General features: G+C 27.2%; 1 protein-coding gene across 1 annotated transcript in view; it reads left to right on the top strand.

Moving 5' to 3' along the window:
* LOC100211784 (pyridoxal-dependent decarboxylase domain-containing protein 1) overlaps positions 1–24,017 on the top strand; it is a 68,673-nt gene extending 44,656 nt beyond the window's left edge. The window contains exons 11-25 of the mRNA XM_065803579.1: positions 6,170–6,218; positions 6,444–6,515; positions 6,752–6,781; positions 7,868–7,943; positions 8,095–8,138; positions 8,215–8,344; positions 9,406–9,488; positions 9,559–9,661; positions 9,856–9,914; positions 15,526–15,638; positions 15,740–15,908; positions 16,996–17,073; positions 17,178–17,270; positions 17,726–17,831; positions 23,266–24,017. Of these exons, the coding sequence (XP_065659651.1) occupies positions 6,170–6,218; positions 6,444–6,515; positions 6,752–6,781; positions 7,868–7,943; positions 8,095–8,138; positions 8,215–8,344; positions 9,406–9,488; positions 9,559–9,661; positions 9,856–9,914; positions 15,526–15,638; positions 15,740–15,908; positions 16,996–17,073; positions 17,178–17,270; positions 17,726–17,831; positions 23,266–23,480 (1,420 nt within the window). The 3' untranslated portion in view covers positions 23,481–24,017. The remainder of the gene's footprint in view (positions 1–6,169; positions 6,219–6,443; positions 6,516–6,751; positions 6,782–7,867; positions 7,944–8,094; positions 8,139–8,214; positions 8,345–9,405; positions 9,489–9,558; positions 9,662–9,855; positions 9,915–15,525; positions 15,639–15,739; positions 15,909–16,995; positions 17,074–17,177; positions 17,271–17,725; positions 17,832–23,265) is intronic.
* Positions 24,018–27,047: the final 3,030 nt, after the last annotated feature.

The following is a 27,047-nucleotide window of genomic DNA, read 5'->3' as shown; positions in this document are numbered from 1 at the left end:
TTGATAGAATTGCAAATTCACACCGTATCTGTTCTATTTGTAAATGTGAGTCTAATTCAAATCCATTTAGCAAAATGACAAATAAAAGGATAATCAATGACAAACTTACTTAATCAAAGACAAACTTATTTATACCAATTGATAGTCGATGTTGTCAGTTTCGTTTGACAGATAGTAAGTGGCTTAAAGATATTTAGATTATATATTAATTGTAAAAAACTCTGTAAACATAAATAAAACAATGATACATGATTTATTTAAAAGTTTTTTTATTTAAGAGATTCAAAAACAACATCTATATTCACCAAATTTAGTGGTATAAGTAACATAACAACTGAATTTTATTTCCAAAATACAGATTTTACCAAAGTTGAGTTTCTATATTTGGTAAGTGAAAACAATAAAAAAACTCATTCAATCGTTCAAACGAACAAGCTCTTGCAGTTATCTCTTTTGGTTAAAGACTGGTCTTGATCAAAGTTCAATTCCTTGTTATTTTGCTTTGACATGTCGGTTGAAAGTTGAGAAATATTGTCATCAGATAAATGCTTCGCTTAATGCTAATTTTGTTGGCAAAAATTTAGGAGCAATATCACGATCACAAAAAAGATTGGCTATTAAATAACACAGATATGATCAAAGATTTGTTTGATTTAAAAGATAAATAACTTGCAATTATAGCCGATTGTACTTATTTAGTGAAAAAAATTCTTTTCTACGAAACGAAAAAAGACATTTAGTTAAGCCTTTTGTTGTATGTACTGCAAATGGTTTTATTATTATGTTAAAAGACCTTTTGCTGCAACTATTAATGACACAACTATATTAGGTGTTATTTGTTAAGTGTTATTTTAAAAACAAAAAGTGATTCAAGAGAACTAGTTCAGTCCAATGATTTATAAAGTTTAGAGGTTTTAGAGATTTATCTTGACAGCATTTATGTAGTCCTGATGAACGTGCATGTTAAATTTGTTTCCTGGGCAAGGAGGTCGTACCCTTACTTTTTTTCTCTAATATTTTATTTTTCTTTAAAATTGGGGTTTATAATTTTTTAGAATGAAAGATTTTTTGCATAAAAGCTTTGAAAACATTTTTTTGATTTATTTGTTTCAGTATTAATTTTTTTTCGGAAGGAAATAAGTTAGTGGCCCTGATAAAAATTTACCATAAAGGAGCCAGGCATATCACTTGAAAACTACATATAAAGTATTTACCAAGATGTCAATTTGTTCTAAAAGTCAGTTTACTAGTTTTTCAAGCTAACCATACTATGTTACAAAATGCAGATGGGTTGTTGAGGCTGTTAATGGTAAATTTAAACAATCTTTTGATTCTTAAGAAAAAATAAGGAATAAAATGCTTCCTAATATAATGACTCATGTTAGAATAGCTGCTTCTTTGATTAACGGTTTTCATTTAAAATATATATCCGATAAAAAAGGCATTAATTTTTTAGAATACCTCCATAGAAAACTTTGGGAAATGCATTGATGCATTTCCCAAAGTTTTCTATGGAGGGTATTCAAAAATATATCACATTTCATAGCTATCAGATAAAGCAACATTTAAATAAAAATGGAAAATATATTATTTTGATTGATAACAATTTTCAACAAATTCAAAATTATGAATTGATTTCTGCTGAAGTTCAGTCAAGACATTCAAATGCTACTAAGTATAGGCTATTTATTAAATATTTGCCAAACATTGATGGTCGAGAATCAGTATTATCTAGGGTATCTTGGTGATTTTCTGGCTTAAGAACATATGGCTGTTGTAGTCACATTACTAACATATTTTTTGTGTGTTGTGGAAAGCATTTGGAAAAACTGATTCTACTGCAAAAATGATTCTTTTTTCTTTGTAATTCACCTCCCCAAGGCCGAGAAGGCCACTACAGATGGCCTTCTCGGCCTTGTGTTATAACCACAAGCTACTTGTGGTTATAACCCTCTCTCAACTCTATAACTCCGAAACACAAACCTTGACGAACAAGGGCGCTGCGTGGAGAAATAAGTTGAGCGCGGTACTACCAGGGACGTGGTGGGAATTGAACTCGGAACCTCTCGCTTGTAAAGCGAGCGCTCTACCACTACACCACTACCGCATATCACATACCACATACCGTGATTCTACTACAATGTTTTTATATCATCCATTTTGTTTATTTGTTGAGGTGTTTTAAAAAGATGAAAATGAACTAAATATAAATGATTTCCCATTATCATTTATAATTGATAAACTTTGTTTCAAAATTATATACATTGCACAATATTTTTATGTTGCACAATATTTTTATGTTGCACAATATTTTTATATGTTGCACAATATTTTTATATGTTGCACAATATTTAATAATGATTCAATCCACTACAGATCAATATTTTTATTAAATTGTGAATTTTAGTTGGTAGATGATTTAAACAATTCAATCATAAAAATACTTCCAAAAATTTATAATATACTAACTATTTTTTATTTTTTGCTTAAATTTATAAAATTATAACGATTTTTCTTGTTTTTAATTTTACTTATACTAATAATTTAAAAATTATCAGATAACTATGAAGCCAAGCTGATTGGGCTTAGATTTTTTAATAGATAATACATAACACATTAACGATACATTAGTGTTAAAATCTAAACACAATCGGCTTGGCATGGATATGGGCCAAAAGACATCAAAGTAGGACATACTCCTTTTAAGTGTGCAAAATATATTAGAGAGTTTATCTATATATAGTATACATTCAACTTAGATATATCACAAATGGTAAAAAATGACGCTTAGAACAACTTGACAATATAGGTTAACAAAGTTAAAAAAATTTTAAAATAGAGAAAACCTTGGTCTATGAAATTATTAATTCAATGACTTTTTTTACAAAATCTCATTTTTTAATATGCATTGCTTAAATATGCGTTGCTTAATTATGCGAAAACCAGGCATCTTCATAAATTTGCATAAAAAAAGTTTTATGCAAAAATATGATGAGCTGATACTTACTGGTGTTTTAAATCTTTAATCTTTTTTTTTTTTATTTATTAAAATAAAATTTAAAATCAATGTTCTATTGTTTTTATATTTTTGTATAAAATACTTTAAACATAAATATTGCTGAAATAAGTCTGTTAAAAACATGTTTTTTTTAAAAAAAATTAACCAAGAACATTTAAAATTGTTTTTCTCAATTGAAAACAATCTTTAAACCTGTAGTTAGTAAATTTAGAGATCAAAATAAAAGATAATATAAATTGCACAATAATTTCTACAAATTGCACAATGCCTTTATTTATATATCAATAATTATATAAATGAATTTACTTTGCATCATATAACAAACTATAGTTAATTATTATTTTTTAAGTCACCTCAAGCCAACCCCATCGTCATAAGACTATTGCTGCTGCTGGTTCAATTTTCTCCAGATAGATAATTTCAAGTGTCAAAAAGCCTAAATTATCAACAAAATAATAAGCAATAAATAAAAAAAAATTTTTAAATTGTGAAACAACCTGAATTGCTGAAGTCTCTGGTTTTTCAGCAGTCAAAAATTTAGAAGCATAAATGATTGATGTAAAGTTTGCTTTCCTCTCTACCTCTGTGATCCTCTCCTTGTTCATATTTATAAGTTCCTTAGTCTGATTGAGAAAAAGCATATTAAGGTAAATCATTGATTTGTTAATTGACTTTTTTTTGTAAAGATAGGGTCTTGCAAGGTTTTTGAGACAAGATATGCAAATGTATATTTTAAATTGGACATATTCCATAACATATTCTTACAAATTCTTAGAGGGCTTGCATAGCATTTTTTTTTAACATGTCGCACAAAAATCTTTTTAGCAATTGATTTAGCTTGATTTTTTTTAATTAAAAAAAGGATTTGGCACAAGGTGATCCAATAAAGATAAGAACTCGATTTTTTTCTATGCATCACACTGTCATGATTAGCTATAAATTATGTTATATACATGTCTCTAGCTATAAAATATGTTATATACATGTTTCTAGGTATAGAATATGTTATACATGTCTCTTACTATAAAATATATTATATACATGTCTCTAGCTATAAAATATGTTATATACATGTCTTCAGCTATTAAATATGTTATATACATGTCTCTAGCATATAGCATGTCTCAGGTCTTAAGATACTTAATAATCAGTAAGAATTTCAACATTTGCACAAAATGGCATCAAGCTGTAAAAATATTTTTTTCAAAAAATCAAAATTATACTTTAAAATAGTTCATAATTACTCGTTCCTAGAGTCTGCATACATGCCAATAAACAGAATCAGTAAAAAATGAGCACCCCTATTCCACAGCAGGCTTTTTTATTGAGCATTCATAAAATGCTTAGTTCGACTTTTATTAGTTTTTAAAAAAATTCATGAATTTATTTATACCAATAAAGCAAACACAAAAAAAAAGTTTAACTGATTAATTTTGTAAAAGTATAGCAAATATTCTAGTGAATGGTTTTCTCAGTAAACATTGATTAAAATTAAAAAAAGTAAAATTATTGTATGTTTAAATAAAGTTTGATAAACATATCAACAATAATTTATAAGTATAACAAATATCTAAAGGGTTTGCCTAGCAAATGCATTTATTAAAGAGTTTTTCCATTCATCCTTTTACAAAGTCTAAATATAATACACTCAATTTTTATAAAGTCTAAATATAAAACACTAAATTTTTTTATTTTTAAAGAAAATAGTTACACCTGCTGTAAATGTTTTAATTTAGTTTCCTTTAATGTTCTTAAAGTGTTTTTAATGGGTCAAATCGTTATATTTTAACCAGTGGCCTGTGGGTCACCATCTCTGATTTTCCTGATTTTTACATATTGTTATGTGCATTATGTAGATAGGTTAAATTTCAAACTTTCAAGTACAACGATTTAGATAGCCTTAAAAACATGACACAGTAGCTTCCCTTATTTACAAATGGTCAAAACAGACTACTTTAGAGCTGTATAACTTTTTTCTCACTTTCAACAAGTGTCTTGTCTTTTCTAGAACTATTTTCTGTATAGTTCTCTCTTTAAAAACGTGGTTTTTATGAACTTGTATTAGATTAGAGAAAAATATGACCTCCTCAACTTTGGAAAAAATTCTAAAATTGCTAAAATATGCCAAAATAAAACTAACTGTAGCATTTTTCTATTCGTCCACAAGTCTTTACAGATAAGTTTTCTGATTAGCTACTACTGTTTGCAATAAATGGGCAAACTATAGGCAGCTTGTTGCATTTTAAAATTCAAATATATCTAAAAGCAAAATGACCATCCGCCTATAAAGTCCAATTTTCTACCATTTTGAGATGCTTGTATATTTTTCCTCTTTATTTTGATCTAAGATTAACAGCATATAAGACCATTAGACCAAACTATCTGAATATGCAAACATTATAAACTTGTCAAATTCACACCAAAAATGCCAGCATTTTTAAATAACCCTATTTTTCAATTATCAATGGTTGAATGTGTTTCTAGAAACCAGTGCCCCTCTAATCTGCCTAGTGGTCTTTGTGAAAGGTGCAACTAATTTTAAGTCATTTCTTAATAAAAAGAAAGATATGGTTTGTTCCCCTCTCTTTGATCTGGTCTTTATCGTAGATAGGTCTTTACAAATATGCCCTCTCTTTGATCTGGTCTTTATAGATAAACATATATGCAATAACAAACTTAAAATAAAAATGGTTTAATAATAAAGAATAAAATTTAAAAATAAATTTGCTGTTTTTTTTATATTTAAATTTGAACAACTTTGCTCAACATTTGAATTAAGTGACAAATTTTTTTTTTTGTTTTTGTTTTGTTTTTTGATTTGTTAAACTTTGGAAAACATACCTAATAAGTAAAGATCAAACTAAAAGGTTATTGCTTTAACTATAAATGAATAAAATAATGTAATTAAGTGTAATGTGTGATGGTCCTTTACAAAACCAGATGTCTCTCTAAAAATCAAAGCCAGTTACTTATCTCAAAATTTAAAATTGAATTATACACATTTTTTTTTTCACTTTCTTATGTTTAATATCTCAGAATATTGCTATTGCTAAAAAAAACTTGTTCTTTTATTAAAATTATTAACATTACATTTCTTTGTTCAATAGTTTCTATGGTTTTATACTTTTTTTTTTTACGTTAAAAATTTAGTGATATTCTTGCAAATCTTGCTTTGACACAAATGCAACCATCAATACAAGTTAGTGAATTTTGTTGCTGGTAACTACTCATCAAATCTTGAAAATTAAGAATAAATTAAGAATTTTTCATCTAAGTTTTTGTTTTGGTTTAAAAGAAAAAAATCTAAAACTGTTTCTTCAGTTCAATGAACCTAAAATGTTTTTTGTTTTTATTTTTGTTTTTATGAGTTCTATTAAAATCAGATGGAGACTCCAAAAATTTTTATTATTTAAAAACTGATTAGGTAGCTACTTCTGCAGACAGTTTAACATTGAATTTACCTACATGGTTTGGTTTACCTAATATTCCATTTTGTGTATCTTTTCTATAAATAATATTTTCTTACACAAATTTAGTAGCAACTATTAATAATATATAAACAATTAAACACAGAATTCACAATAACAACATATTGTTGTCATTGTAAATTGTGTGTTGTTTTTTAAGAAATCATAAAAACATGATTGGTTTTTGTTGTGTCATTTATGTTTTATTATATGTTTAAATATATACAAATATTGTAATAATTAGTCTTAACATATGCTACGAAAGACATTCTACAAAACAAGGCATCCATCATCAGTAAGTAAACAAATGTCTTTTGTCTTTTTTTTTTTATGTTTTTTGTTTATGTTATTAAAAAGTATGTTTGTTATCCTCAGTAATAATTTTTAAACTTTAAAATTTTTATCAACTAAAATTTTTTATTTTATATTCATGTGTATCGTAATTTTAATAGACACATAATTTTAATAGACACATAATTTTAATAGACACATAATTTTAGACAAACACACCACGCATATATATTACAAAATAGATTTGAAATATTTAATGACTATTTAAACTAAAGTACTAAAACCGTTAGCAATTATTTAATTAACTCAATAGTATGATAATTTGATAGATCAAAGTACTTATGAAAGAAATTATTTAAAGAAGAAACTTATTCTTCAAGACAAGATTGAGTCATTTTATTTCAAATCAGCAGAATTATGTTTTTGCAAATTTTTATGTTACAGGGTTTATTAAAACTAGAAAAATCTGAAAGTCAAAACCTCCCTCCTTTCAAATTTTTTTTTTTAAAACTCATTATAACAAGTGGCTAGTTTTTTTAAGACTAAAGTAACCTAAATAATTGAAGAAGAAAAAAAAAAAAAAAAAAAATAACAACTTCTTTTTAGACTAAAGTAACTAAAGAAGAAGTAGAGATTTGTAAAAAATTTAGAAATCAAGTCAGCAAAAATCATTAAACAATATAAACAAGATTTGTAGAAAAATTTGTTATTTTATGAAATCTATTTAAAATATAACTGTATCTGTGTGTAATTACCTAGTAAAATATTGAGTTAAAACAATATGGAGTTTTAAAAATATGCTCTACCACTTCTTCCACCCCTCAACAACACTACCAACCTTATGTCCACCCCAGGTACAAAACAAAAATAGAATTAATATATAAATTTATTATTAATGTCAATAAAGCTTCAAAATTAACTGTTTACTAATTTAAAAATAAGATATAGTTAATTTTTATATACAAAATAATTTATTTACTTCTAGACTGTTTGTATTGCAGAGGCAATAACTTAAGTTAATTATTTTTAGACATAACATTTTTTTTAGCATAATGCTACATATATGTAGCATAATTTTTTTCATTTTCAGAACTCTCTGGTATCTATGAAATTTGACCAGAGTGAAATTGTTTCCTTGCCGTTATGGGTCATGCTTCAATTTATGGGTAATTAAAATAAAAATATATTTAAGTTTATCTCTATGATTTTTTTTATATCTGTTTTTTTTTTTAAATCTATTTATATTTTTCTATGGTTTTTTTAAGTGTAAAAATTGAATATAAAATGTGTAAAAACATTTATATGAAATGTTATTAGGTACACATGATTTAAAGAGAATAATTGAGCATGCATCTGAACTTGTATGACGTTTTATTATTCTATCTTTTTATCTTTCATTGTTTTTCATACATTTGAAATATAGTTGTTCTTTTTTAGGCACAGCAGATTAGTCATCGCCTCGATATGATGAGTAGTATAAAAAGACTAGAACAGCCATCAGGTGTTTCACCAATTGTCATTTTTAAATATAAAGCTTCACCTTCTTTACCTCTAGTATTTAGTTCTGGTAATAAATTAATTATTAATTTAATACATATATATTATTTTTTGAAAACTAATAAATTCTTTTTAATGTAAATAGTTTTTTTAAAAGTTTTATAAAATGTTGATTATTTGATTATAGATGTTTGTGCATAATTTAAGATTTTGATTTTTTTAAAATTTTAAAGTATTTTTTTTTTTTAAATACATGTTTTGGTAATACATACTTTAAAATAAAATTTTGTTTTTTATTAGAACCAGGGATGCCCTATTAATCTCCAGACTTCAAGTTAAGAAATTATGAACTCCTTTGATTCAGGATATTTTTAAAAAAGAAAAGCAAAACCATACTTTTTAACCTACTCTAAAAATCTGTTATTGCTGACTTTAATTAAACTTTGACATTAATGAAATTGAATCTAAAAGTTCTCACCAATAAAAGTTATCATTCAGAGGTTACTGTTTAAGTGTATTATTTCGCATGTTCAAGATATCAGATTTCTGATATATTGGACTTGGCAAATGAAGCACACTGCTAATTGAATTGTCTCCAATAATCTGTGTCTATGTGATTCCAACTTTGATAGAAAATCAAAAACTGTTTCAGTTTGTAATTAACTAGCAACTACCCTTCGAAATCCATCTTGAGCAGTAAATATTTTTGAAAAGAAAATTTCCAAACTAACAAAAAAAAGCCTAAAACTAAAATGATTTTTTTTCCATACATTAAAACAAAAACAAATTTACTTACTAGGCATAAAAAACTAAATTTTAGTTAAATTTTGATAAAAACTTAGAATTTAATATTAATCTTGAATATCAAATTTGAACACAGCCTTATTTTATAAGTAAAAATTGTTGTGTTTGCTTACAATTACTAAAAGTTTATACTTTTTTTTCAAATTTTTATTTTTTTAAAGTTAAAAAATTTTCAAAGATTTAAAGAAGTAAATATCTATAAGCAAAAAAATTATACATTTTTAGATATTACACATTGATTTTAAAACTGCATCAAGGGTTTTAAAACATTTTTAAAAATTTCTATTAAGGTTTATATATATGATTTCTTATCCTCTTTTTTTTAAGAGAGTAATTTAAAATCAACTAAAGCGGCTCCTCGAGGGAAGGTTGATGTTTCGCAAAAGCTAGTTGATGCTTGCAATGAGCACGTAAGGGTTTTCTTAATTTTATTTTCTTCATGTTTTTATATATTTTTGATTTTAAATGTTTTTTATTTAGTTATTCAATCATTTGGATTTCCATTCAAAAGTTTTTATAGATCTAGTAAATATACCAAGAGAAGGTGTTTGTTTGAAATTCCATCCGTTATGCACTTCGAGATGTAATTGTTGGCTTTATTTTTATGGTTTCATTACGATTTTATGTGGAATCTTTTTATAAACTATTTTTTAGTCTACACAGCCTAAACATTTTTAGTGTATTAACATATGATTTTTTATTAACTGGATGTTTTTACATTTAAATTACAATTATCTCTTTTTTTTTTTTTTATTGTTAGCTTTTTCTTTTTTTTAGTTCGTGAAACATCTAAAGCTGATATTGATCATTTTGTTGAAGTACTGCAAAATAAAATTGTTAGTACAACTTAGAATGCATTTTTTTATTTTTATTTGATAGAGTATAACTTTTAAATCTTTTCTTCAGATTTTTTCTTAACTTTTAAATCAGATTTGTTTTAATCATTGAAATATTTTTTTTATATTGACAACAATAGAGTTTAAAAAGTTTTTTATTAATACAAAGTAATTAGTATAAAGATGTGATCATATCAGTTTCACCATTTGTAGACAGGTCTAGAGTCTTGAATTTGGGCATTGAAAAAATCTGGTCCTGGGTACACGATCTTCCCCTAGAGCTATGCTATAAAAGTTAAACTGAGTAACTTATCACTCTTTTATTAAACAGAGAGACAGTCCATTTTTTTGTTTTCATATTTAATGCAGTATGAAGTTTCCTGATTTCATAAAATGAATTTTCACAGTATTGTATGTATTTAAGAACGGATTTTAAGACCTGACCACATAGTTGCTTGATTACTGTTAATAGTTGTCTTTTTTTAAATTGCTTGTAGATTTTTTTGTAGAAATTTTCACAGTACCAAATTGGTACTGTAAAAACGTTGCAATAAACTAGAAATACATATTTAATGACCTAATACATATTTCACCTAATTTTTTGTTACTAATGTTTATTATTAAATTATAAAGTTATATTAGTTGACTAAAGTAGAATTATTTAGCATTAAGTTTCCTCCGATAATTTTACCAAAATGTTTAACAATGGCATTGAAAAAGAGTTTAAATTTTCTTTGCAGTGATATTTTTTTGTATCATGTATACAAAAAAAATTGCAAACACGTAAAACCTACAGATATGCTAGCATATGTGTAGTTTTTACATGCCTGCAATATATAACAAATCTATAGTATAAATGTTATATATTATCTATAATTATCCGTAGTTACTGGGGATTAACTTATGTTAAATTTTCAATGTTGTTAGAATATTTTCTAATAATATTGAAAATTTAACAAATTATAAATTAATATAGAAATTATAAAGTATATTTGCCATAATTTATAATAATGATTTTATTAGCTTAATGTTTTATTATTAACAGTAGAAGTTATTATTTATCGAAACTCTATGATTCAAGCCAGGAACATGGCACAGGACTTTTATTAATAAAAAATTACAGAAACTTTGTGTTTATATATATATATATATATATATATATATATATATATATATATATATATATATATTATACTGCTGATTTAGGTGAGCAGTTTGACGTCATGCTGAAATAGCCTGCTGCTGGGGGCTTCAGTACATACATCGACTGACAAATAGCCTGACTCACAGTGGAGTGCTGCTACATCGTCTGAAGGTTTGGGATGGGGCAGCAATCTTTTCATATATATATGAAGGGTCCAAGGGGAAAACCTACGATGTCACATTAACAATTTTTGAGTTATTATCCCTACTGTTGTAAGTACTTTGATGCATCTTTTAAAAGATGGATATCAACAACAAAAAAATCACATCTAAATTTTCATGTGAAAAAAGGGGTCACAAGGGGTAAACCAGATATGTCAAATTGTTCTAGGGGTAAATCGAAAATGTTCACACTGTATATAAGCGCTTTCTACAACTATTTGCGTAACACCCAATCAAATTTCATTTTATCAAAAAATAGCTTTATCATTGTAAAAATGGCAAAAAAAAAAGTCAGATTTTTTTTTTTTAACAACTTTGCTTCCAACAAGGCTACAAGCAACCACTATTAGAGTTGGAAGTTACTGAAAGAAGAAGAGATGAAGTTTATTGAGCAAGATAATGATTAACAGGCGACTTAAAAGGTTGCAAAGTATATGAAACAGTAAAACAAGATGAAGGAAGCGAGTTCCAAAGAACTGATGTTCAAGGAAAAAATATAGGCGAAGAGTTTTTGGAGCACTTAGAAACAGTCACAGAAAAAAGATGAGACTTACTTGAATGGTGAGTAACACGAGAATGAATTTTAGTAGATGGCACAAGAGGCGCTAGCTCTTTAGAGCAGCGCCTATTATAGTATTTTGTAGAAAAGAGAAAGAGAAGCATCATTACGAAGATGTGATAATGGTTGGAGGTTAGCTGCAAGAACAGGGCCAAATATGTTTACAATGTATTTTTGCACTTTGTCTAAAAGAGAAAGGGCATCATTAGAAGATCTGCCTCAGATATGAATGATTATCTTTGCATATGATGGATTTTCCGTGAAATTGCAATCGTTATAAATGTTTTCAGAATACGACAGTAGAAGAGAGGGAGTTTTTACTTTTGTTCTTTAACAAAATGCACAATAAAGATCAATAAGACATCTTTTATGCTTCAATGATTGAGGTTTTAAGTGTTAAACAAAGAAGACCTCAACAAAAAGAAGTAAAAAGATTTCTTCATACCACTTATTATCTTTTAACATCAAAGTGACACGAGATAATAATACTGTTAGAGTTCTAGTTTGCATCAATGCTATTTTATCAATTTTTGGAATTGGAAAATCAAAATTAAAATAAATAAGAGGATCTCTTGTTAAGACTGGTAAGTAAACAGAAATAAACATTTTTTATTAGTTGTTTACTAATTAGTCGTTTAAATAAAATACATAATGCACAAATGTGTTTTAACACATTTGTGTTAAAAAGTTTCTTTCTCAAAAATAACAAAAAAAACATAATTTATATGAGCTTGAATGTTAATAAAACATTGAGCTTGAAACATAAAGCTTGTATATTTAATTATTTTTAAGGAGTTTCTGCCAAAAACCAGCAATGAAAACATACAAACCAATCTCTAGCCTTTTCAGACCACATTGTAAATAGTATTATTGATCATATCAAATCTTTCAAAAGACAAAAAAGTCATTATGCATTACATGACACTAAAAAGCTGTATTTACCAGAGGATCTTAATTTATCAAAAATGTATGATATATATAAGGAGTGCCTCCCATAAAATAAAATTTGTAAAGAAAACTACAGGTACTTTAATAATGTGTATTTATTTAAGAATACTATTGGGTATTATCTAATTTTCTACTTTTTTTTTTTTACCAGGAAAATATATGTAGAAAAATTAAACATTAGCTTTGGTTATCCTCAAAAAGATACATTCTCAACATATGACAAACTTAATATTATACTTATAAACCAAAGCACCTCTGTAGAACAACTCATCGAGAGTCGTCAAGAAAAAGAGCTTCACTTACGGACAGCAGAGGTGTTTTATGCCAGAAAGAAAGAAGCATGTTGGAATGCAAAAACTGGCCATGCAGCTTTTGCATTTGACTTTGCTAAAAATATGAATTGTCCTAATGTTTCTACAAACGATATTTATTATTGTAGACAGCTTTCTACGTACACATTTAATATACACTGCTTAGGATCAAATAGTGCTCACTTATTTTGTTACGATGAAACTTACGGTAAAAGGGAGCAGTAGTAAGCGACCGGAGTTGATATTTGACCAGGGCTGGGGCCGGGTTTGATAAAACATAGCCAGGACCAGGTTTGTGACCAGGGCTGCATTACTATTGATATTCCTTATAAATATATTATTGTTATTTAAAATTCATGGTATATTTTATATAAAGGTATATATTTCATCTCATCATCATCATCATCATCACCATCATCATCATCTCTACATCATCATCATACTCATCATCATCATCATCATCATCATCATCATCATCATCATCATAATATCATCATCATCATCATAATATCATCATCATCATTATCATCATCATCATCATCATCATCATCAAGCATACAGTTGATGATGATGATTATGATGATGACAATGATCATCATCATCATCTTAATCATTGGCATCATTATCATCTTCTCTGATACACACTATAAATATAATTACTACTCTCATACTCTCTCAAAGATCATTGCTTCTTTTCCTATCTTTTAAAGACACCATATATCCATCTGATATACTTTGTTCTTTCTTATTTGTCATTGTAAATATTTATGAATTATATTATACTTGTATATATTATTTTTGTGACTTTTTCTTATATTTTTTTAAACTTTCATAACAAATTTTACACTTTGATGTAGTGAATAAGAAACAATTTTAACAAATTATACTATCATTCCTGATAAGGGGCCACAGCTTTATGGAGTGTGACTATGATATGGTACTAATTAACCAAAAGGTTTGAGCTACCAATAAAATGGATGGAAGAATTTTGTATGTGTCGTAAGAAACATTAACCATTTGAAGTTATTAAGATGGAGTTGAACATGTTCCTAAATATTTCTGAACATATCAAACCATTTTACAAAGCCAATTTTCCAGTACCAACATGCCCTATTCGTGAAATTATTTTCTCCCAAGAATTCTTTACTATGTTGCAATACAGACTCAGTTGAAATGAACCTTTTGAAAGAGTTGCCATATCAAAAGCTTTTGGAAAAAAGAAGCAATTATCACGAAAACCCCTTATATGCTTGAACAATGATAGACTGCAAATCAGCTGTGAAAAGTATGCTGACCTTCAATTTTTAAAACATTTTTGCTAGCCTGATGCCCAGCAGTTTTTTAATGATTTGCCTTACAAAGATCAGTTAAGCGATGATGAATCAGTATCAGAGTTTTCTGAACTTGAGTGTATTTAAATTAATAAACAGGTATTAAAGGAAAAAATGGAAATTTATTTTGAATTCTTGGTTAATATTGTTTAAAAAAATATTTAAAAAATTGTATAATAAAATATTATTGAGTTTAGAAATGTAAAAATCAAAAAAAATTTCACTTCTAAATTGATTTCTTTACTTACCCCATATGTACTTTTTCTATTTTTAAGTTGAAATTTTTCTTAGTTTTGTTAAATTTAGAGCTAGCCTCAGGGTGGTGAAAGGTTAGAAGGGTTGAGGGTTAAAAAGTTTGTTGAAATAAGAATTAACTAAATGGAGAAAACCAGTCATGTCCAAAAGGGACACTCTTTCTAGGATTTAATGAGGCATCTAGAATTTACATTCTTAAAAAATATTTTTACGCAAATTTATCATCTAAATTATAAAAAAATATTTATCATGTAAAATGTAAAAAAAAAAACAGATCAAACTAATTTACAAATCTAAGATATATATATATATATATGGAACCGGAAATAACATAGTAAGATAAGTCTTCAAACTTCATGTTTTTGTTTTCTCAAAATGAAAAAAACGTGACACTACTGGTTTCTCTCTTGCACCCTTCATATATATATATATATATAGAGAGAGAGAGAGAGAGAGAGAGAATGTACTTCTGCATTATTTTTATTGTTTTAACTTTTTGACAACATTAAAATGTAGCTCATTTGTTGAAGTCGTTAAAATGTTGTTAAAAGAGACTTTTTTTTACCATAAAATTCTCTTTCAACTACAAGATAAGGATATATATGTGTGTATATATATATATATATATATATATATATATATATATATATATATATATATATATATATATATATATATATATATATATATATATATATATATATATATATATATATACATATATATATATGTGTGTGTATATATATATATATATATATATATATATATATATATATATATATATATATATATATTCAAGAGGATTGTTTTCAAGTTTTTCACTTTTTTTACATTTTTTGAAGGTTGAACTTGATCATACACTGGTTTTGAGAACAACATTTAGTGAAATTTTTCAAAGAATACCTGATCTGCAAGTTGTGGATGTAAGCGATGTGCTTGCCCTTGGAGCTTTTCAGTAAGTCAAAAGATATTTACCATATTTGATAAATAATTTTGATATTTAAAATTCTGTAATTTTGTTTAAAAAAAAGCTAATTATAAAATTTTCCTTTTAAGGTGTTTACCCAAATACTGGAAAACAAAAAACTTGTCTAACCTTTCTGAAATCAAAAAAACTGAATTGAATGAGCTTAATGTAAAAATATTTGAACTGCTTATACAACAATGTTGCTTTGTAGAGAAATGTGCTATGTCAAATGGACAGTTATTTATTAAAATAAATGTGGTAATTTTTTTTAATTTTTTATTTTTTATAATTTTATTACTGTATGAATTATACTTTTATGCACTTTATCTAATACCTTACAAGAGTGTTTAATGTGGTGTAAATAATTAAATTTATAAGTTTGCATTTGCAGAATGCATTACTGCTGCTGTTAAAAAGGGCCACATTACTATTATATGAAATGTAGTTATAAATATAAATTTAAACTGCATAATAAATATGAGAAAACTTCCTTACTAATTTCATAGAATGATAAGTTGCATTGTGGTAAATTTGCAAAAACTGTGTTCTATGAGGAGTATTGTTCTTTTTACTTTTTTTTTCTTTAAATTTTCAGTAAAGTCTTCATTTTGATGTTTATTCAAAATAAGATTTTTTCTTTTCAAAAAATCTAAAGGTTTTTAGAAATTTTTATTTTTCAAAAATAAAGATTTTTGAAAAATTATTAGTTTAGTTAAACATTTTTATAAATAAGACATGGTCTATGACGTCATCACAATGATGTCTGATCAATGATTATGCTGATCACAATGACGTCTGATCTATCATGATAACAATGAAGATAACAAATTCGATAATGTACCAATAAATATGTACCAACAGATTTTTGTATTTAACTAATCTTTTTATTTAATATAAATGACATTGTATTAGTATTTTGGTCTAAAAGTGACCTATTTCTTTTCTTTTTTTTTTAAGGAGACTGTAATGTTAGCTTAGAATGATTGCTACTTCTAGATTGTTATAAAAAATAATTTTTTTGTTTTGTTGATTTTAAATATCTATATATGTGTATATATAAATAAATATATATATATATATATATATATATATATATATATATATATATATATATATATATATATATATATATATACACACACATATATATATTTGCTTGGTGTATACTAAATAATAGAAAAATTATATAACAGACTAGTATTTATATAATGTTTTAGTTTTAATATAGTTCTGCATAATTTTGTTTTTGATTAATACAATTCCACATAATTTAATTCTAGTTGATGTGTTTTGCACATAATTTTATTTGGCATGTTTTTTTTTTTATTTTTTTTTTTTTTGATAGGTTGATGAGGCATTTGATTTGCAATTATTTGCTGATCGAATTCTAAAGCTTACTATTGACATGGAAGATAATGAAAAGGTTTTTTTTACTTTCTTTTTTGCTTTTAAACATTTTAGTTGTTGTGTTTACTTTAAAACCTAATTTTTCTAATTATTTTTCCTTTAATTTACTCTTTAATATAGTATGCTGAAATGTTGAAAGAGTCAGTTCAAAAAAATATTGAAGAAGCAATGACAAAAATAGAAAGAGAAAGAGAAGAAAAGTTTTTTCAAGATGTGAGTATTTGGTTATTTTAATTTTTTTTTATGATTGGCCAACTTAGTAAAATAATTTAATTATGAATTGCCAATGTAGTAATAAATTTAAATTTAGTAACTTTTTATAAAATGTTACATATAAATATTATTTGTTTGATTTTATTTATGAGATTTTAACTATACCATTTTTTATCAGAAAAAAGTAATTTTATCAAAAAAAGCTTTCTACATAGAAATAATTTATTGCTGCACATTCAAAGTTCTAACTGATATTTTCCTCAAATCAGGTTTGTGCATACAACTTGCTTTCAGGAAATATCTGGAAATTCTAGTAATTTAAATTTGTTTTTAAGATAACACTTTTTCATATCTTAAAAGACATGAAAAAGTGTAATTGTATATCAGGTCGAAGTGTATATAAAATAAAGTATTATATAAATACAATACTTTATTTGATGTTTTTTGCATTTTAGGGTGTGCTGCGAAGTGTACCAATAGTAAGTTCACTTTACAATTGGTGGTCTCCACCACCAAAAGAAGATCATGGTGTAATCGGACGTTCCTTTGATTTATCTTCAGGTCTTCATTAATTTTTTATGATTTTAATTTTTTTTACTTCTAACAATTAAGCATGCTAACCAAAGAAACAAAAAATACTTTAAAGATTAACTAAGGTATCTAAATTAATTGTAACTAAGGTATCTAAGTTAATTGTAACTAAGGTATCTAAGTTAATTGTAACTAAGGTATCTAAGTTAATTGTAACTAAGATATCTAAGTTAAGTGTAACTAAGGTATCTAAGTTAATTGTAACTAACATATCTAAGTTAATTATTTATTAAAAGTGCTGCTAAAAGATTAACCAGTGTTTATTAAAAGTGTTAAAATATTTTATTATTTCTGCAACTTTTTTAAGTTTATTTTGCTAATTTTAAAAATACAATCAGTTTGTTGTTTCTGGTGAAAATTTTAAAAATACAATCAATTTGTTGTTTCTGGTGAAAATTTTAATAAAGTAATTTTATCTCTAAAATTTTTATTATTTTTCAAAAAATTTTGTTGTATATTTGATACTAGCAGATTCAGCTTTGATACTAAAAGCTTCAGCTTTATATACAAATATTAATGTCACTTTTTTATGGCTTTCCTAGTGGAGATTATGTTATCAAAGAGTTAGGGAAAAGTAATTATCAAAGGTATGGCATTTAGAACAGCGCTTTTAAAATACTGACCGTTGTCTAATTTTGTACCTCCAATTTTGGGTCCAAATTTACTCAATTGAATTTCGATTGTTTGGTTCTATTTTTGATATTTTTATCTGCTCCCACTTTATATCGCATAAACATTTGTATTATTTATCCCCAAAAAATGGACAACATTTCTCTTATGAGGAAATAAATCATTTACATACCTCAAAAGCGATTTAATTCTAGTTGTGGATTGTAATGAAGCACTTTCAATTAAGTTTATTTTCGAAAAGTATATAAAGTTATAGCAAGTTATATAAAAACATTTCTATTAATGATTTTATTGTTTAAATGGTTAGTTTAACCAGCCCTTTTTAATTTAGGAAGATCTCTAACAAATCAAAAAAAATTGTGTTGCCTCTTAGAAGGATTGAGGGGTATAGATTTATAACTATAATATAATAATACAAAAGCTTGATAAAAACGATACTCAACACACTCTAATAATAAGTCTCATCAAACAATGCAATCATGCCAAATACATCACTACAAAAATCACTACTGTGAATCTCAACATTATCCTCAAAAATTTTGAAAAATCTCCTGAAAAGCTGGCTACTGTTAAATCATACGCAAATCTTAAATTTGCGTGATAGAACAAAACATAACACTAAAATAGTTATCCGGATGTAGACCTCATAGAATGTTAGTGAGAAAAAAACACATTAGTGAATGTGAAAGTGAAGTTAGCAAAAAGAATTTGTACAAGAAGAAAAGTGTTTGCGATTGGAAAAATGTTTGCATTACAATTGCAAATATTTTTTATTTGCAATTGGGTACCATAAAAACAAATGTTTATAAAATATAAAGTGGAATCAGATAAAAATGTTGAAAATACCTATAAAGTTTGAAGCAATTCAAGAGTCACACAGTGGGTCAGAATTGGCTTTTAATGAACAAATTTAATAACTAATTAAATATTAGGTCTTTATTTACTAAATTTGGTATGAGTACTAATATGAGGTCTGCGCTTCTTATAAAAGTGATATTTTTACATATGGCAGCCTATTTTTAGTAGTTGCAGATGTTTTATATGTGATATTTACATTATAATTAGTTTGTGCATTATTATGAGGTTTGCTCTTCTTATGAGGAGGATATTTATCATTTGGTTGCTATGGTTACCTAGTTTTATAGATATCTAATTTACATAGCAACAACCTATTTTGATAGTTGCAGATTTTTTTAAGAGTGCTATATTCATTAAATTTGACATGAGTACCAATATAAGGTCATACTTTAGAGTCATAATTTTTTTAATTTAGTTGCAATGGATACCTATATTGCTTAACAAACAGATACTTTCCTTAGTTACACAAAGATAAATGGATTTTTGAATAAATTTTATAGGATTTTCAAACGTCCTATTTTAAATAACTAGAGATGGTCGGACATGGGTCAAATTGTGTTCGATGTGCGACCGAGTCAAAAAAGTTTTACAAGATGATTGATCGGTTTAAATTGAAAAATTTTCAACGGTGTCCGTGATGGAAATGTTCGGTTCTGAATGACGAATGTTTTGTCCGATGTCCGCCATTGTCTGACTTTTTTTATGGCCGCCATGTTCGGCGTCCGACCAGACCAGCATTTCTGGACCAAATCGATTAAAATTGATTGACTTTTCCAAAAGTGTTCGACTATTCGGTTCCGAAAGTGTTTGACTTGTTCAGCATTATTATTTCTCTTGAATTTATTCCATTTTAATCCAAATTATTCACCACAGCTTTAAATTATTTTAAGACTTTTGCTATTGTTTCGCAGTGGAAGCTATTAAAGTTCCACCACTTTTTAGAACACATCAGGCCGTTGTAGTTCTGAGGGAAGAGAAGAGATATTTTACATAAGTGCTAGAGAGTGCAAGGTAAATTACCATATTCGGACAGGTGTCCAGTATTTAGAAGTGAATTTCAGAGGGGAATATGATTCAGTGTCCAGTTCTGTGTACAGTAAGTGTCCTTTAAGTGTTCTGTACGTTGTTTTGATTATTGTGTTTTGACGTTTCTGGGGTGATTATTTAGTTGACGTTTACCGGAAAATAAATGTGTTACAATTAATAGTTAATTGTTATAGTGGAAATATTCATTTTTTCTGGAGATTCTAAGTTATGGTTACTGTATATTTTAGTTTATAGTTTATAGTTGATATTGTTTAAACCTTTGCTTTATCCTAGTTTATGTTTTTTTATTAAAAATCACGATGTATGCGAAACTATTCTACGGTTGTACTCTTGTTGTTTGTGAACAGATATCTAAAGAGCATGAATTGTGCGCACATATAAACGTTAAATATTTTGTTTATTTCGATTCTATTGTTATCTTGTTGTAAACTTTTAATGATCTATTGTTCTATATACGCATCATAGCTTTGTATGTGACCGCAGAAAAGTTGAGTAATTCTCCAGGTGTGTTTTTCATGCTTTTTTTCATGGGAATTATTTTTTGTTTGTGGTTTTATTTTCGATTATTCACCACAGCTTTGCAGGGGTTCCTCAAGGTTCTATCCTTGGCCCTATACTCTTTTTAATTTACATTAACGATCTTCCAGATCTTCTCACATCTAAGGTGGCATTGTTTGCTGATGATACTACCATTTATTCTTGTCGTGATAAGAAACCAACACCCTCTGATTGCTTGGAGGGGGCATTTGAGCTTGAAAAGGATCTCTCTTCTACAACAGCGTGGGGCTCACAGTGGCTGGTGAATTCAGATAAAACTCAATTTTTTTCACCCAATCATTATCGCAATAATTTAGATCTTCCTATGTTTATGAATGGTGATGTACTCGATGAGTCATCTACTCTTCACCTTCTAGGATTAACTCTTACTTCCAATCTTTCTTGGAAGCCATATATCAAATCAGTTGCAAAATTAGCATCTGCTAAGGTTGCATCTCTTTATCAAGCTTGTCACTTTCTTACTTCGGATTCCATTCTCTATTTCTATAAATCTCAAATCCAGCCTTGTATGGAATACTGTTGCCATATCTGGGGCGGATCTTCTAACATAGACCTTTCTCTTTTAGACAAGGTGCAAAAACGCATTGTAAACATAGTTGGACCTGCTCTTGCAGCCAATCTCCAACCATTATCACATTGCGGTAATGTTGCTTCTCTTTTTCTTTTCTACAAATACTATAATTGGCCTTGCTCTAAAGAGCTAGCGTCTCTTGTGCCATCTACTAAAATTCATTCTCGTGTTACTCGTCATTCAATTAAGTGTCATCCTTTTTCTGTGACTGTTCCTAAGTGCTCCAAAAACGCTTATTTGTCTAGTTTTTTTCATCAAACATCAGCTCTTTGGAATTCGCTTCCTTCATCTTACTTTCCTGATTCATATAATTTGCAATCCTTTAAGTTGTCCGTCAATTGTTATCTTGCTCTACAATCTTCATCTTTTTTCTTTCAGTAACTTCCAACTTTAATTAGTGGCTGCTTGCAGCCTTGTTGGAAGCGAAGATGTTTAAGAAAATAATAATAATAAAAAAATTAGGTATCCATAGCAACCAATTAAAATTATAACTTTCATAAGAAGTGTGAATCTCATTTAATACACGTATTTAATATAGTGTACAATGTACACTATAGTGTACAATGTACACTAGGGTTATGACTTTTTTTCAACCCCATACTCCTGTACTGTAGTTTGATGAATTTTTACCTTAAAAAGTACGAAATGAACTATTATTTGAATATCTCTTGGAAAAAGTTCACCCCGCCATTGAAAAATCGATTTTTAACTACGCAAACTGGTTGTTATTGTCGTCATCATTGAAATTTATTTAAATTTAGTTAATTATTTTAATGAGTATATATTTATCAGTCTATGTATGTGCATCTTGAAAACTGTCTCAAAGATTCTTTATTTTAAAAAAAATATACGTCTGTCTACCTCCATACGTCTGTCTACGTCCATAAAACCAAGTGTTTTGTATTCCTTACTTGTTAAAGAACATTTCATGACCATTCAAATGCTGCCCTAACCGGCCCTAAAAAGATGTATTTAATTTGGCACATTTAAGTAATAAAATTTAACTTTTGTGCTATACCTATTCTAATATTCATTTATTAAACCTTAAAATGACATTAGCATCCATAACTGTGGCTAAGTATTACCTTTTAAATGTTAAAATGTAATAAAATAGCAATCAATACTGTTGTAATGCAAAAATAATTTAACAAAAAACTGTGTAACAATGTAAACAAAATCATAAAAAATTTGTCAACTTTTTACCAAATTATCATTAAGCCATTCCGGAAAGATGATTAAGAATTATTTAACAACAAATGTAATAAAATAACTCCAGAACTTTAATTAGATATATATAGAATATTGTATATGATTTTTAGACAGATTGGATCATTTCAAAATTTAGTCTCTAGCTGGCCCACGGTGAGTCAGTAGAAAATCAGTAAAAATTTAATAGATATGGACCCAAGAATGGAAGGTAAATTTAAACGACGGTCATTTGCAATTCTGAACGTCCCATTTTTAATACCTACGCAATAAATATTTGAGGTTACAATTTAGTTGTACAATTAAAGCTGAAGATAGTAGTGTTAAAAATCCCTTTAAAATAATAATTAGTATTGAGAGAAGTTGTAATTATATATTATGTTTATAAATTCTTATACTGTTTATTTTCCGACTTATTTTTTAACCAATTCTATGATATTTTTTCAAAATTTATAACTATAAAGGTTCTTAAAAATCAAAAAATCAAATCACTTTTAAATGTCTAAAGTATTGGAATTATTTTAATGCTCTTAGGTAAATTGGAAGCTACCGATAAAACCTACAAGTTCAAAATGCAATTACATGATGACCAATCTGACACTTTATCTCATTTGTCAGGAATATCAAAATTATCACATAAAGAGAGTTTAAAGCAAACCGATTTAAATAGTGATGATGAAGGGAATTTAAGTGAAATAGATTCCACAGAAGAACTAGAAAATGAAGAAACGGAAAATGACTTAACTTAATATTTGTATTGTTTTGAAATCTTTAATAACTGCATAAAAACTTTAATAACTTGTTAATGACTGCAATAAGATGTTAATAATTGTAATAAAAACATAAATGACTGCAATATAAACTTTAATGACTGCAATATAAACTTTAATGACTGCAATATAAACTTAAATGATCGCAGTAAAAAATTTAATGACTGCGTCAAAATCTTTAACAACTGCAATAAAAAACTTAAATGACTGCAATAGAATGTTAATAGCACAAATGGTTTTAACAATAACTATTTGACTTTTTTAAAATAACATTTAAACAGAAAATAGTAAAAAAAAAAGGTTACGTCGTTTTAATCTTCTGCTATCAACTGAGAAATTTTTTAGCAAACATTTTCCTTATAATAAATGTTTTTATTAGGCCTTATGAATTCTGTCTGACGCATTTTTTGTATAAATAAAACGAATGGACAACTTTATTATATGTAATTTTAAATTTTGTTTAACGTTTCTGTGCTTTATATTGTTAATACTTTATTTATAATAGACTTAACAAAATATTTTTCTTATTTTTAGCAATCTTGGAAATAAATTACCAAAATTAAATTTTATAGGTTTAATGGTTGAATTTTAAAACTTGAATGGTTTTTTTTTTTAAAAAAAAAAAAAAGGTTTTTTGATAAAATTTGAAATCAGATTTCAAATTAGATCAAAATTTATTGACATAAAATATTATTGACAGATTAAATTACTGTTAATAAATTTAATATATTTTAAAATATTGAGAAAAGAATATGTACAAGGATTTTTAAACGATTTTTTTAGGAACAGGAGGGTATTTTCAAGGCGGGGGGGGGGCTAGCATGAAATGTTGGGTATTTCTTTATCTGTCTCGATTACCATAATTTTTTGTAAAACATTTTCATTTGATATTGGTATATACACTCTGGCATTACCTTTTGGTGGTCAGTGAAAAAATGATTTATTTTAATTATGCAATAAAAATCGTAATAAATTACCCGTGATTATTTCTATAGAAATCGACTTATTATTGCTAGGGGAAATTTGCCGAAATTAGAACAGCTTCTTATTTGGAACATCTAACTTACAATAAAGCAAAAAAAAATGAACTTAAATGAAGTTTCTGTTAATTTGGTATTCCATCAATATCAAGGCACCGCCATGAATCGTATTTAGTACTCAAGAAAAAGGTTATGTCAAATTAAGTTTTTATAAATTAAATGCTTAAGCAAGCATTTAAGAAAAGTTGTTAAGCTATCAAATCAAATTAAAGGTTTTGCTGATACTTAGTGGTCATGTTATACATGTAAAAAATTTGGCAGCTATATGTTTAGCACGTGACGTAAGAGTGCGTGTGGTATCGCTATCTCCCTATTCTACACACAGACTGCAACCAATAAAAAGTTGCATTCTTTGGACTTCTTAGCACATACTATGATGGAGCTACGTGGAAATAGATGTGTTTACATATATCACTAACAGTAATAACTTTGCAAGTGGTACAATTATAGTAATAAAAAGTTAAAATGTCATATTTCTGATTTACATTTTTCTATTTGGTCAATAATTTCAATTTTGAAGTAAAAAATATAAAAAGAATATCAAGAACAACACAGCTGATTTTACTTCCTCTATAGAATATATATGACTTCCTCCATAGATTTTCTCGAGAAAATAAACCAAGAAATCGAATGCGCACACTAAATCGAATAGCTACCAAACAAAACACAACCAGCAAGTGTAGAAGCTGCAATAAAAAAAAGACATGAATTGCGAAAAGAAAAAAAAAAGTTAAATTTTGTAATAACTTTTATTTGTTGAAATATTTTAAAAATAACTTTAGTCAATTCAGTGTCTAAGTTTAGTCAAAAAGATTAAAAATTCATAAATTAAATAGCAGACGCCACTAATGGTGCACTAAGTAACCGATGAGTAAAACAGAAATGAATCACTCAAAATACATATATAAGCCCACTGCAAATCTACTACAGAAATGTTTACTGGGTATTTCTGCAGACTACCCAGTAAACATTTTTGACAAAAAATATACGGCAAAAAATGTGAGCTGCTTATATTGTTTTGATTAATTTAGTTCTTTGTTTTGGTTCGAATGTAAAACCAAAGTTATTAAAGTTCTGGCTTAGAATCAAAAGGTACGCGTAGTTCGATGCCAACTCTGGCTAGATAATCGACATTGATAAGAAAGAAGACGTGAACGTCCTCGTTAAATGCTCTTCCGCTGTGTTCATTGATAAGATCGTAAGGAGTATCTTAATTACCACATAAAAATTAAGTTTCTAACTAAGTAGTATTTAAAAATTTTATTTGTAATTTTTTTGTATTTTTTTGTTATATCTTATAAATTTTATAACGAAATACTGTTTAAATGTAGTAAAGAACAACAATAATAAAAAAAGATTAGTTGTTTCATGAAAGATTTGCATGGTGTCAAACCGGCGTGATTCGACTTTTTAGTTTAGTTGGATATTCAGTTTGTTAAAAAACATTTTATTTATCTTGAATAAAGTAAAAGGTAGTCCATTATTGCAAGCAATTGTTGTTAAGTCCATTATTGTTTTCAGTATTCTACTGCGATCGCTTTTGTTTAATTCGGTTCGTGGATCGAAGTTGGATCTAGCCATACATGCAACGTTGTAAGGAAGGGGACGTGAGCTTTCCCGGTTAAATGTTGTTCCGTGGTGCTCTGTGATAAAACCATAAAGACTTCTTGCAGCACCTAAATAACTAAAACAAACAAACAAGTTCGTATAATATGAGCATAGTCAATAGAACTAACTGTAGAAAAGAAACAACAATAGAAAAGCTTTTTCTTAAATCTTATTTTCAAGTCGAATCTTGAATAGTGTGGGAAAAGAAGTCACTTAATCAAATCTTGTGCAAAACGAACTTTGAAAATGGCGTCCTTGGAAGGGTTTTTAACTTCCGTTTGTGACAGCTAACAAATTCTGTCTCCATTTCGTGTAGAAATTCTATGCCCTTAAAGGGTTAATCTTGATGTATTTTTAATACATTGTATTTTTAATACATTGTTTGCAGATGTATTTTTAATACATTGTTTCCTGTTTAGGATGTTGAATGCTGGATCTTCTTGACTCAATGCATGGGTTTTGCTTGTGTCTCTGTTTTTATGACAAGGCAACTCATTCTATTATATTAATGAGGGTACAGCTCTAAAACTCAGTTTTATGGTTCTGAGGCCGGCTGGTAGTCAGGTTTCCCGAACTCTGTGGTAGCTCTCAGAGAGGCTGATTCCATCAACAGCTGAAAAATATCAAAGTATTAATAGTGCCATGTTGCGCATGGATAGTGTCCCTGTTGGTACTTTTGGTGTGCATTGCGGAGGCCACATTTGGAGCCCTTTGTTACGGCTTAGGGTTTATTAGTAGTAATGAGGCAATTACTTGGGCTATTAAGCAGTGTTCTGAGTACTATCTATGCTTTGAGTCAAGTTCTTCAATCTAATTTTAAAATGAATAAAGTACCAAAAACTATAAAACACAAAAAACCATCATCATTACCAAGTTCTCCAAACCTATCGTCCACTAA

Source organism: Hydra vulgaris, chromosome 08 (genome assembly GCF_038396675.1).
Source record: "Hydra vulgaris chromosome 08, alternate assembly HydraT2T_AEP".
Lineage (NCBI taxonomy): Eukaryota > Metazoa > Cnidaria > Hydrozoa > Anthoathecata > Hydridae > Hydra > Hydra vulgaris.
The sequence above is the reverse complement of the archived record's forward strand: the minus strand, read 5'-3'. Positions and strand labels throughout refer to the sequence as shown.